Source organism: Oncorhynchus clarkii, chromosome 12 (assembly GCF_045791955.1).
Source record: "Oncorhynchus clarkii lewisi isolate Uvic-CL-2024 chromosome 12, UVic_Ocla_1.0, whole genome shotgun sequence".
NCBI classification, from domain to species: Eukaryota; Metazoa; Chordata; class Actinopteri; order Salmoniformes; family Salmonidae; genus Oncorhynchus; species Oncorhynchus clarkii.
The window spans coordinates 99,547,116-99,561,153 of record NC_092158.1 but is presented as its reverse complement, the minus strand read 5'-3'; the positions used below and the strand labels follow the sequence as shown (position 1 = coordinate 99,561,153).

The following is a 14,038-nucleotide window of genomic DNA, read 5'->3' as shown; positions in this document are numbered from 1 at the left end:
CGCTCCAGTTTCCTGTGTTTATCAAGAATGGTCCACCACCTAAAGGACATCCAGCCAACTGGACACAACTGTGGGAAGCATTGGAGTCAACATGGGCCAGCATCCCTGTGGAATGCTTTCAACACCTTGTAGAGTCAACATGGGCCAGCATCCCTGTGGAATGCTTTCAACACCTTGTAGAGTCAACATGGGCCAGCATCCCTGTGGAATGCTTTCAACACCTTGTAGAGTCAACATGGGCCAGCGTCCCTGTGGAACCCTTTCAACACCTTGTAGAGTCAACATGGGCCAGCATCCCTGTGGAACGCTTTCAACACCTTGTAGAGTCAACATGGGCCAGCATCCCTGTGGAATGCTTTCAACACCTTGTGGAGTCAACATGGGCCAGCATCCCTGTGGAACGCTTTCAACACCTTGTAGAGTCAACATGGGCCAGCATCCCTGTGGAACGCTTTCAACACCTTGTGGAGTCAACATGGGCCAGCATCCCTGTGGAACGCTTTCAACACCTTGTAGAGTCAACATGGACCAGCATCCCTGTGGAATGCTTTCAACACCTTGTAGAGTCAACATGGGTCAGCATCCCTGTGGAACGCTTTCAACACCTTGTAGAGGCCACGCCCTGATGAATTGAGGCTGTTCTGAGGGCAAACGGGGGGGCAACTCAATATTAGGAAGTTGTTCTTAATGTTTGGTATAGTCAGTTTACCTGTGGAATCAACATGTTTAGACAGGTGTGTGTGTAGGTGTGTGTTTGTTTACCTGTCGTTGATCTTGATGTTTTGGTCGGTCTGAGGGTCGTACATGAACCTCATCAGCTGCAGGTGCAGTATGGGAGGGAAAGTCAGGAACTTCACACCCTTCTCCGCTTCCTGAAAACACACATATGACCGGTAAGTCTACTGACTCATCATCTGTGTGTCCTACCTCCAGTAGATTAAACAGGACCAGAGACCTCCCAGGTCTGAATCTAGACAGAGAGTATACAGGCCCAGAGACCCCCCAGGTCTGAATCTAGACCCCCCCAGGTCTGAATCTAGACAGAGAGTATATAGGACCAGAGACCCCCCAGGTCTGAATCTAGACCCCCCCAGGTCTGAATCTAGACAGAGAGTATATAGGACCAGAGACCCCCCAGGTCTGAATCTAGACCCCCCCAGGTCTGAATCTAGACCCCCCAGGTCTGAATCTAGACCCCCCAGGTCTGAATCTAGACCCCCCCAGGTCTGAATCTAGACCCCCCAGGTCTGAATCTAGACCCCCCAGGTCTGAATCTAGACCCCCCAGGTCTGAATCTAGACCCCCCCAGGTCTGAATCTAGACAGAGAGTATGTGTAGATTATAAAGGACCAGAGACCCCCCAGGTCTGAATCTAGACCCCCCAGGTCTGAATCTAGACCCCCCCCCCCAGGTCTGAATCTAGACAGAGAGTATGTGCAGATTATAAAGGACCAGAGACCCCCCAGGTCTGAATCTAGACCCCCCAGGTCTGAATCTAGACAGAGAGTATGTGTAGATTATTCAGGACCAGAGACCCCCCAGGTCTGAATCTAGACAGAGAGTATGTGTAGATTATACAGGACCAGAGACCCCCCAGGTCTGAATCTAGACAGAGAGTATGTGTAGATTATAAAGGACCCAGAGACCCCCCAGGTCTGAATCTAGACCCTCCCAGGTCTGAATCTAGACCCCCCAGGTCTGAATCTAGACCCCCCCCAGGTCTGAATCTAGACCCCCCCCAGGTCTGAATCTAGACAGAGAGTATGTGTAGATTATAAAGGACCCAGAGACCCCCCAGGTCTGAATCTAGACCCTCCCAGGTCTGAATCTAGACCCCCCCCAGGTCTGAATCTAGACAGAGAGTATGTGTAGATTATAAAGGACCCAGAGACCCCCCAGGTCTGAATCTAGACCCCCCAGGTCTGAATCTAGACCCTCCCAGGTCTGAATCTAGACCCCCCCAGGTCTGAATCTAGACCCCCCAGGTCTGAATCTAGACAGAGAGTATGTGTAGATTATAAAGGACCAGAGACCCCCCAGGTCTGAATCTAGACCCCCCAGGTCTGAATCTAGACCCCCCAGGTCTGAATCTAGACCCCCCAGGTCTGAATCTAGACCCCTCCAGGTCTGAATCTAGACCCCCCCAGGTCTGAATCTAGACAGAGAGTATGTGTAGATTATAAAGGACCAGAGACCCCCCAGGTCTGAATCTAAACAGAGAGTATGTGTAGATTATTCAGGACCAGAGACCCCCAGGTCTGAATCTAGACCCCCCAGGTCTGAATCTAAACAGAGAGTATGTGTAGATTATAAAGGACCAGAAACCCCCCAGGTCTGAATCTAGACAGAGAGTATGTGTAGATTATAATCGGACCCAGAGACCCCCCAGGTCTGAATCTAGAGAGAGAGTATGTGTAGATTATACAGGACCAGAGACCCCCCCAGGTCTGAATCTAGACAGAGAGTATGTGTAGATTATACAGGACCAGAGACCCCCCCAGGTCTGAATCTAGACAGAGAGTATGTGTAGATTATACACGACCAGAGACCCCCCAGGTCTGAATCTAGACAGAGTCATATAAAGCATCTTTTAACCATACATACGGCCTGAATAAGGCCTCACCTGTAGTCATATATAGCATTTTAATCATACATACGGCCTTTATAAAGCCTGAATAAGGCCTCACCTGTAGACCGTGTTCTCCTGCGTCGTATTTGTTGTCTCCGTCAAGCTGCTCCACAGCGACATAGTCCTTAAAGGACTCAAAGACTAGAGAGAGAGAGAACAAACAGTTAGACACATACACACACACACACCTTGTGGTTATAGAGTGTCTGCCCTGAGATTGAAAGGTTGGGAGTTCCATCCCCGTACGAGTCATACCAAAAGACAGTAGAAATGTGATTTGAAGCACTCAGCATTAAGGACACCGGGAGTAAAGACATTCTGCATGTGGAACTCAGATAAACCCTGAACCCTAGAACAGCCTGGCCTTTCAGCTTATCAGAACACACTAGAGAACGTTGCCAGGTATCCCCTTTAGCATCAGCATCAGATGCATATCAACCTGCAAGATGGCTAACATGCCTGATAGTGAATAAACGAGTGTAAATTATTAATTGCATTAAATAATATTCATGGAAATATATAAATATATATAAAAAATAAAATAAAAAAGTATTTGTTTAGAGAGTCATGGATCTGTTTTGTTTAATTCTACAATCCTAGCAGGCTAGTCTTGTTTGTGTGTTCACTGTTCCTAGCAGGCTAGTCTTGTTTGTGTGTTCACGGTTCCTAGCAGGCTAGTCTTGTTTGTGTGTTCACGGTTCCTAGCAGGCTAGTCTTGTTTGTGTGTTCACGGTTCCTAGCAGGCTAGTCTTGTTTGTGTGTTCACGGTTCCTAGCAGGCTAGTCTTGTTTGTGTGTTCACGGTTCCTAGCAGGCTAGTCTTGTTTGTGTGTTCACTGTTCCTAGCAGGCTAGTCTTGTTTGTGTGTTCACGGTTCCTAGCAGGCTAGTCTTGTGTGTGTTCACTGTTCATTGCAGGCTAGTCTCCGTTGTGTGTTCACGGTTCCTAGCAGGCAAGTCTTGCTCACGGTTCCTAGCAGGCTAGTCTTGTTCACGGTTCCTAGCAGGCTAGTCTTGTTCACGGTTCCTAGCAGGCTAGTCTTGTTCACGGTTCCTAGCAGGCTAGTCTTGTTCACGGTTCCTAGCAGGCTAGTCTTGTTCACGGTTCCTAGCAGGCTAGTCTTGTTCACGGTTCCTAGCAGGCTAGTCTTGTTCACGGTTCCTAGCAGGCTAGTCTTGTTCACGGTTCCTAGCAGGCTAGTCTTGTTCACGGTTCCTAGCAGGCTAGTCTTGTTTGTAATCAACTTGTCTGACAGGGAAATTGATGAAGAAGTTGTCCAGGTCACATTTCTGCCTTTGCCCATGTAAGACTCTACGTGACTCAAAACCACACCGTCAAACAGTCTCTCCCCCCGCCGGCCCGGTCTCCCACCCCGCCGGCCTGGTCTCCCACCCCGCCGGCCCGGTCTCCACCCCTTGACCATTTGTCTACACCGCCAAGACGGGGGCCTCTAAACGTCTCTAAGATCCAGCCGCGCCGACAGGACGACTGCGCCCACCACATAAAGCCCCTTCTCAAAGCAGAAACCCCCCCTGTATGAGGACGGAGACTGGAGCGATATGACACACATCCAATAACCCCCCCTGTATGAGGACGGAGACTGGAGCGATATGACACACATCCAATAACCCCCCCTGTATAAGGACGGAGACTGGAGCGATATGACACACATCCAATAACCCCCCCTGTATGAGGACGGAGACTGGAGCGATATGACACACATCCAATAACCCCCCCTGTATAAGGACGGAGACTGGAGCGATATGACACACATCCAATAACCCCCCTGTATAAGGACGGAGACTGGAGCGATATGACACACATCCAAACCCCCCCTGTATAAGGACGGAGACTGGAGCGATATGACACACATCCAAACCCCCCCCTGTATAAGGACGGAGACTGGAGCGATATGACACACATCCAATAACCCCCCCCGTATAAGGACGGAGACTGGAGCGATATGACACACATCCAATAACCCCCCCTGTATGAGGACGGAGACTGGAGCGATATGACACACATCCAATAACCCCCCCTGTATGAGGACGGAGACTGGAGCGATATGACACATCCAATAACCCCCCCCGTATAAGGACGGAGACTGGAGCGATATGACACACATCCAATAACCCCCCCCGTATGAGGACGGAGACTGGAGCGATATGACACACATCCAATAACCCCCCCTGTATAAGAACGGAGACTGGAGCGATATGACACACATCCAATAACCCCCCCTGTATAAGGACGGAGACTGGAGCGATATGACACACATCCAATAAGCCCCCCTGTATGAGGACGGAGACTGGAGCGATATGACACACATCCAATAACTCCCCCTGTATGAGGACGGAGACTGGAGCGATATGACACACATCCAATAACCCCCCTTGTATAAGGACGGAGACTGGAGCGATATGACACACATCCAATAACCCCCCTTTTATAAGGACGGAGACTGGAGCGATATGACACACATCCAATAACCCCCCCTGTATAAGGACGGAGACTGGAGCGATATGACACACATCCAATAACCCCCCTTGTATAAGGACGGAGACTGGAGCGATATGACACACATCCAATAACCCCCCTTGTATAAGGACGGAGACTGGAGCGATATGACACACATCCAATAACCCCCCCTGTATGAGGACGGAGACTGGAGCGATATGACACACATCCAATCACCCCAGAGAAGGAAAGGGGATTGATACTCACTGTTTTTCTTTCCTTTGATACTGAGCTGGATGTCGTAGTAATCCTCTATCCGCTCTGACCGGTAGTCAACGTGCTTACACTGGATATAGGACTGGAGAGAGAGAGACAACACACAGTTACACTGGATATAGGACTGGAGAGAGAGATACAACACACAGTTACACTGGATATAGGACTGGAGAGAGGGATACAACACACAGTTACACTGGATATAGGACTGGAGAGAGGGATACAACACACAGTTACACTGGATATAGGACTGGAGAGAGAGATACAACACACAGTTACACTGGATATAGGACTGGAGAGAGAGAGAGAGAGAGACAACACACAGTTACACTGGATATAGGACTGGAGAGAGAGATACAACACACAGTTACACTGGATATAGGACTGGAGAGAGGGATACAACACACAGTTACACTGGATATAGGACTGGAGAGAGGGATACAACACACAGTTACACTGGATATAGGACTGGAGAGAGAGAGAACACACAGTTACACTGGATATAGGACTGGAGAGAGAGAGAACACACAGTTACACTGGATATAGGACTGGAGAGAGAGAGAAAGAGAGAGAGAGAGAGAGAGAGACACAGTTACACTGGATATAGGACTGGAGAGAGAGATACAACACACAGTTACACTGGATATAGGACTGGAGAGAGAGACAACACAACACAGTTACACTGGATATAGGACTGGAGAGAGACACAGTTACACTGGATATAGGACTGGAGAGAGAGAGACAACACACAGTTACACTGGATATAGGACTGGAGAGAGGGATACAACACACAGTTACACTGGATATAGGACTGGAGAGAGAGATACAACACACAGTTACACTGGATATAGGACTGGAGAGAGGGATACAACACACAGTTACACTGGATATAGGACTGGAGAGAGAGATACAACACACAGTTACACTGGATATAGGACTGGAGAGAGAGAGAGAGAGAGAGAGAGAGAGAGAGAGAGAGAGAGAGACAACACACAGTTACACTGGATATAGGACTGGAGAGAGAGATACAACACACAGTTACACTGGATATAGGACTGGAGAGAGGGATACAACACACAGTTACTGGATATAGGACTGGAGAGAGGGATACAACACACAGTTACACTGGATATAGGACTGGAGAGAGAGAGAACACACAGTTACACTGGATATAGGACTGGAGAGAGAGAGAGAGAGAGAGAGAGAGAGAGAGAGAGATACAACACACAGTTACACTGGATATAGGACTGGAGAGAGAGACAACACAACACAGTTACACTGGATATAGGACTGGAGAGAGACAACACAGTTACACTGGATATAGGACTGGAGAGAGACAACACAGTTACACTGGATATAGGACTGGAGAGAGACAACACAGTTACACTGGATATAGGACTGGAGAGAGACAACACAGTTACACTGGATATAGGACTGGAGAGAGACACAGTTACACTGGATATAGGACTGGAGAGAGACACAGTTACACTGGATATAGGACTGGAGAGAGACACAGTTACACTGGATATAGGACTGGAGAGACACACAGTTACACTGGATATAGGACTGGAGAGACAACACAGTTACACTGGATATAGGACTGGAGAGAGAGATACAACACACAGTTACACTGGATATAGGACTGGAGAGAGAGACAACACAGTTACACTGGATATAGGACTGGAGAGAGAGACAGTTACACTGGATATAGGACTGGAGAGCGCGACAGACAACGGGGAGAGAGAATAGAGGACATGAACGTACCACCATCTTTCCTCTGAACAGTTTGGGGATGGTTCCCTCCACGCAGGTGCCTTTCATTTTGTTCTCAACGTTGTCCAGGAGCTGGAACACACAAACACATTATGGAAGGAACAGTGAATGTGAGTGGAGCAGAGATGGAGCCCAATTTGACTGGAGCGCAGAGCGAGGTTACAAAGACTGGAGTGTCGGCCTTCTTCAAATCACATTTCTACTGTCTTTTGGTATGACTCGTACGGGGATGGAACTCCCAACCTTTCAATCTCAGGGCAGACACTCTAACCACAGGGTGGGTGGGTGGGTGGGTGTATGTGTGTGTGTGGCTAACTGTTTGTTCTCTCTCTCTAGTCTTTGAGTCCTTTAAGGACTATGTCGCTGTGGGGCAGCTTGACGGAGACAACAAATACGACGCAGGAGAACACGGTCTACAGGTGAGGCCTTATTCAGGCTTTATAAAGGCCTTATGTATGGTTAAGATGCTATATATGACTACAGGTGAGGCCTTATTCAGGCCGTATGTACAGTGCCTTGCGAAAGTATTCGGCCCCCTTGAACTTTGCGACCTTTTGCCACATTTCAGGCTTCAAACAAAGATATAAAACTGTATTTTTTTGTGAAGAATCAACAACAAGTGGGACACAATCATGAAGTGGAACGACATTTATTGGATATTTCAAACTTTTTTAACAAATCAAAAACTGAAAAATTGGGCGTGCAAATTTATTCAGCCCCTTTACTTTCAGTGCAGCAAACTCTCTCCAGAAGTTCAGTGATGATCTCTGAATGATCCAATGTTGACCTAAATGACTAATGATGATAAATACAATCCACCTGTGTGTAATCAAGTCTCCGTATAAATGCACCTGCACTGTGATAGTCTCAGAGGTCCGTCAAAAGTGCAGAGAGCATCATGAAGAACAAGGAACACACCAGGCAGGTCCGAGATACTGTTGTGAAGAAGTTTAAAGCCGGATTTGGATACAAAAAGATTTCTCAAGCTTTAAAGATCCCAAGGAGCACTGTGCAAGCGATAATATTGAAATGGAAGGAGTATCAGACCCCTGCAAATCTACCAAGACCTGGCCGTCCCTCTAAACTTTCAGCTCATACAAGGAGAAGACTGATCAGAGATGCAGCCAAGAGGCCCATGATCACTCTGGATGAACTGCAGAGATCTACAGCTGAGGTGGGAGACTCTGTCCATACGACAACAATCAGTCGTATATTGCACAAATCTGGCCTTTATGGAAGAGTGGCAAGAAGAAAGCCATTTCTTAAAGATATCCATAAAAAGTGTTGTTTAAAGTTTGCCACAAGCCACCTGGGAGACACACCAAACATGTGGAAGAAGGTGCTCTGGTCAGATGAAACCAAAATTGAACTTTTTGGCAACAATGCAAAACGTTATGTTTGGCGTAAAAGCAACACAGCTCATCCCCACAGTCAAACATGGTGGTGGCAGCATCATGGTTTGGGCCTGCTTTTCTTCAGCAGGGACAGGGAAGATGGTTAAAATTGATGGGAAGATGGATGGAGCCAAATACAGGACCATTCTGGAAGAAAACCTGATGGAGTCTGCAAAAGACCTGAGACTGGGACGGAGATTTATCTTCCAACAAGACAATGATCCAAAACATAAAGCAAAATCTACAATGGAATGGTTCAAAAATAAACATATCCAGGTGTTAGAATGGCCAAGTCAAAGTCCAGACCTGAATCCAATCGAGAATCTGTGGAAAGAACTGAAAACTGCTGTTCACAAATGCTCTCCATCCAACCTCACTGAGCTTGAGCTGTTTTGCAAGGAGGAATGGGAAAAAATGTCAGTCTCTCGATGTGCAAAACTGATAGAGACATACCCCAAGCGACTTACAGCTGTAATCGCAGCAAAAGGTGGCGCTACAAAGTATTAACTTAAGGGGGCTGAATAATTTTGCACGCCCAATTTTTCAGTTTTTGATTTGTTAAAAAAGTTTGAAACATCCAATAAATGTCGTTCCACTTCATGATTGTGTCCCACTTGTTGTTGATTCTTCACAAAAAAATACAGTTTTATATCTTTATGTTTGAAGCCTGAAATGTGGCAAAAGGTCGCAAAGTTCAAGGGGGCCGAATACTTTCGCAAGGCACTGTAATTGATTTGGGCCCAATAGACCTGGCATATGGCCTGGATAGAGGGGCCAAAAGGGTGTTTGTCATCCCCAGTGGCTCTGCAAGTGAGGAGAGGATGTTCTCCACCACTGTCCTGCTCTCCAGACACCATCACATGAGCCTGTAGACCGACTGGCCAAACTCCTGGATCTAAAAATGATTTCTAAAAAGGCACTAATAAGAACATTTTCATTTTATTTGTATTTAATTCTAAGTAAGTCACAGGCCATATGCGTAATTTATAGACCATAATGATTAAATACAACTAAATGCTGTTTAAATGCTGAGTGCTTGAGGTCCCTACCAGCCACTCCCAAATGTTACACAATGTATTTCTTTGTAGAATACAGCCTTGAAATAATACAGCCTAAATAATTCATTTGTGGTCTCCCTGTCTGGGTCTGAACCTATTGAGAGTGTTTACATGCTGTTTAACATGGCATGTAGTCTATTCAGAGTGTTTAACATGGCATGTAGTCTATTGAGAGTGTTTAATATGACATGTAGTCTATTCAGTGTGTTTAATATGACATGTAGTCTATTCAGAGTGTTTAACATGGCATGTAGTCTATTCAGAGTGTTTAATATGACATGTAGTCTATTGAGAGTGTTTAATATGACATGTAGTCTATTCAGAGTGTTTAATATGACATGTAGTCTATTCAGAGTGTTTAACATGGCATGTAGTCTATTCAGAGTGTTTAATATGACATGTAGTCTATTCAGAGTGTTTAATATGACATGTAGTCTATTCAGAGTGTTTAATATGACATGTAGTCTATTCAGAGTGTTTAATATGACATGTAGTCTATTCAGAGTGTTTAATATGACATGTAGTCTATTGAGAGTGTTTAATATGACATGTAGTCTATTCAGAGTGTTAATATGACATGTAGTCTATTCAGAGTGTTTACATGCTGTTTAATATGACATGTAGTCTATTGAGAGTGTTTAATATGACATGTAGTCTATTGAGAGTGTTTAATATGACATGTAGTCTATTGAGAGTGTTTAATATGACATGTAGTCTATTGAGAGTGTTTAATATGACATGTAGTCTATTGAGAGTGTTTAATATGACATGTAGTCTATTGAGAGTGTTTAATATGACATGTAGTCTATTGAGAGTGTTTAATATGACATGTAGTCTATTGAGAGTGTTTAATATGACATGTAGTCTATTCAGAGTGTTTAACATGACATGTAGTCTATTCAGAGTGTTTAATATGACATGTAGTCTATTCAGAGTGTTTAATATGACATGTAGTCTATTCAGAGTGTTAATATGACATGTAGTCTATTCAGAGTGTTTAATATGACATGTAGTCTATTCAGAGTGTTTAATATGACATGTAGTCTATTCAGAGTGTTAATATGACATGTAGTCTATTCAGAGTGTTAATATGACATGTAGTCTATTCAGAGTGTTTAATATGACATGTAGTCTATTCAGAGTGTTAATATGACATGTAGTCTATTGAGAGTGTTAATATGACATGTAGCCTATTTGAAATGATGAACGCTTCTTACAATGACCTTTTCATGTTTATTATCGACCGATTAATCGGAATGGTCGATTAATTTGGGACAATTTCAAGTTTTCATAAATAGGAATTTTTGGACACCGATTTGGTCGATTAATTTTTTTACACCTTAATTTAACTTGGCAAGTCAGTTAAGAACATATTCTTATTTTCAATGGACAGCCTACTGGGGAATGGGGGGTTAACTGCCTTGTTCAGGGGCAGAAGGACAGATTTTTACCTTGTCAGCTCGGGGATTCAATCTTGAAGCCTTACATTTAACTTCTTGGTGACAGGGGGGCAGTACTGGAGTAGCTAGGATGAATAAGGTGCCTTTCTGAATATCTATGTTAAAAACATCCTAAAGATTGATTCTATACTTAGTTTGACGAGTTTCTACGGGCTTTAACTTTTCGTCCGAGGTTCGGCGCGGGTTCGAACGAGCTTTTGGATTTGTTTACCAAACGCCCTAACAAAAGAAGATATTTGGACATAACTGATGGACATTATCGAACAAATCAAACATTTATGGTGTAACTGGGATTCCTGGGAGTGCATTCTGATGAAGATCATCAAAGGTAAGTGAATATTTATAATGCTTTTTCTGACTAATGTTGACTACCCATTATCTTTTTGGCTGCTTTGTTGTCTGAACGCTGTACTCAGATTATCGCATGGTTTGCTTTTTCTGTATAGTTTAAAAAAAAAATCTGACACAGCGGTTGCATTAAGGAGAAGTACATCTCTAATTCCATGTGTAATACGTGTATTTTCATCAACATTTATGATGAGTATTTCTGTAACTTGATTTGGCTCTCTGCAAAATCAATGCAATGTAAAATGATATTTTTTGACATAAATATGCATACATGTATTGTGTAACATGAAGTCCTATGAGTGTCATCTGATGAAGATCAAAGGTTAATGCTTAATTCTCTCTATTTGTTCTTTTTGTGACTCCTCTCTTTGGCTGGAAAAATGGCTGTGTTTTTCTGTGGCTTGGTGGTGACCTAACATAATAGTTTGTGATGCTTTCGCTGTAAAGCATTTTTGAAAATCAGACACTGTGGCTGGATTAACGAGAATGTTATCTTTAAAACGGTGTAAGATACTTGTATGCTTGAGGAATTTTAATGACATTTGTTGTTTTGAATTTGGCGCCCTGCACTTTCACTGGCTGTTGGCGGGTCCCACGTGTCTGAGAGAGGTTAACTAGTCCAACGCTCTAACCACCTGCCTTACATTGCACTCCACGAGGAGCCTGCCTGTTACACGAATGCAGTAAGAAGCCAAGATAAGTTTAATGCTAACTAGCAACTTATCTTATAAAAAACAATTAATCATAATCACTAGTTAACTACACATGGTTGATGATATTACTAGTTTATCTAGCGTGTCCTGCGTTGCATATAATCGATGCGGTGGCATTCGCGAAAAAGGACCAGCGTTGCTCCAACATGTACCTAAGCATAAACATCAATGCCTTTCTTAAAATCAATACACAGAAGTATATATTTTTAAACCTGCATATTTAGTTAATATTGCCTGCCAACATTAATTTCTTTTAACTAGGGAAATTGTGTCACTTCTCTTGCAACAGAGTCATGGTATATGCAGCAGTCGTTGCGAACTAATTGGCCAGAATTGTAATTAATTTTAATTATGCCATAACATTGAAGGTTGTGCAACAGGAATATTTAGACTTAGGGATGCCACCCCTTTGATAAAATACGGAACAGTTCCGTATTTCACTGACAGAATAAACGTTTGGTTTTCGAGATGATAGTTTCCGGATTCTACCATATTAATGACCTAAGGCTCGTATTTCTGTGTGTTATGTTATAACTAAGTCTATGATTTGATAGAGCAGTCTGACTGAGCGGTGGTAGGCACCAGCAGGCTCGTAAGCATTCATTTAAACAGCACTTTCCTGCGTTTGCCAGCAACTCTTCGCTGTGCTTCAAGCATTGAGCTGTTTATGACTTCAAGCCTTTCAACTCCCGAGATGAGGCTGGTGTAACCGATGTGAAATGGCTAGCTAGTTAGCGGGGTGCGCGCTAATAGTGTTTCAAATGTCACTCGCTCTGAGACTTGGGAGTAGTTTTTCCCCTTGCTCTGCATGGGTAACGCTGTTTCGAGGGTGGCTGGTGTTGATGTGTTCCTGGTTCGAGCCCAGGTAGGAGCGAGGAGAGGGACGGAAGCTATACTGTTACACTGGCGATACTCAAGTTCCTTAAAAGAACATCCAATAGTCAAAGGTTAATGAAATACAAATGGTATAGAGGGAAATAGTCCTATAATTCCTATAATAACTACAACCTAAAACTTCTTACCTGGGAATATTTAAGACTCATGTTAAAAAGAAGCACCAGCAGCTTTCATATGGGGCGGAGTGTTGGACTCGTAACCGGAAGGTTGCAAGTTCAAATCCCCAAGCTGACAAGGTACAAATCTGTCGTTCTGCCCCTGAACAAGGCCGTTAACCCACTGTTCCTAGGCCGTCATTGAAAATAAGAATTTGTTCTTAACTGACTTGCCTAGTTAAATACTATAGTGAAATCATCTTGGTTCTAACCCTGGTTCTAACCCAACCAGGTCAATAGATCTGACCCATTACTATAGTGAAAACATCTTGGTTCTAACCCTGGTTCTAACCCAACCAGGTCAATAGATCTGACCCATTACTATAGTGAAAACATCTTGGTTCTAACCCAACCAGGTCAATAGATCTGACCCATTACTATAGTGAAAACATCTTGGTTCTAACCCTGGTTCTAACCAACCAGGTCTAAAGATCTGACCCATTACCACAGTGAAAACATATTGGTTCTAACCCAACCAAGTCAAAAGATCAGACCCATTACCATAGTGAAAACATATTGGTTCTAACCCAACCAGGTCACTAGATCTGACCCATTACTATAGTGAAAACATCTTAGTTCTAACCCTGGTTCTAACCCAACCAGGTCAATAGATCTGACCCATTACTATAGTGAAAACATCTTGGTTCTAACCCTGGTTCTAACCCAACCAGGTCAATAGATCTGACCCATTACTACAGAGAAAACATCTTGGTTCTAACCCAACCAGGTCAATAGATCTGACCCATTACTATAGTGAAAACTTCTTGGTTCTAACCCAAGCAGGTCAATAGATCTGACCAGCAGCATTTTAATCTTCCTATAGCGGGTTGCCGGGAATCCGCATTTAACATTCATAAACCACGTCACGGACCGTTCTAA

General features: G+C 44.1%; 1 protein-coding gene across 2 annotated transcripts in view; it reads right to left on the bottom strand.

The window, feature by feature from the left end:
• LOC139421720 (ubiquitin carboxyl-terminal hydrolase 7) overlaps nt 1-14,038 on the bottom strand; it is a 73,541-nt gene that overhangs the window by 32,625 nt on the left and 26,878 nt on the right. For both annotated transcript variants that reach the window (XM_071172834.1, XM_071172835.1), the window contains exons 9-12: nt 7,126-7,206; nt 5,353-5,443; nt 2,688-2,770; nt 763-872 (exon numbers count right to left, since the gene is read on the bottom strand). In XM_071172834.1, the coding sequence (XP_071028935.1) occupies nt 763-872; nt 2,688-2,770; nt 5,353-5,443; nt 7,126-7,206 (365 nt within the window). The remainder of the gene's footprint in view (nt 1-762; nt 873-2,687; nt 2,771-5,352; nt 5,444-7,125; nt 7,207-14,038) is intronic.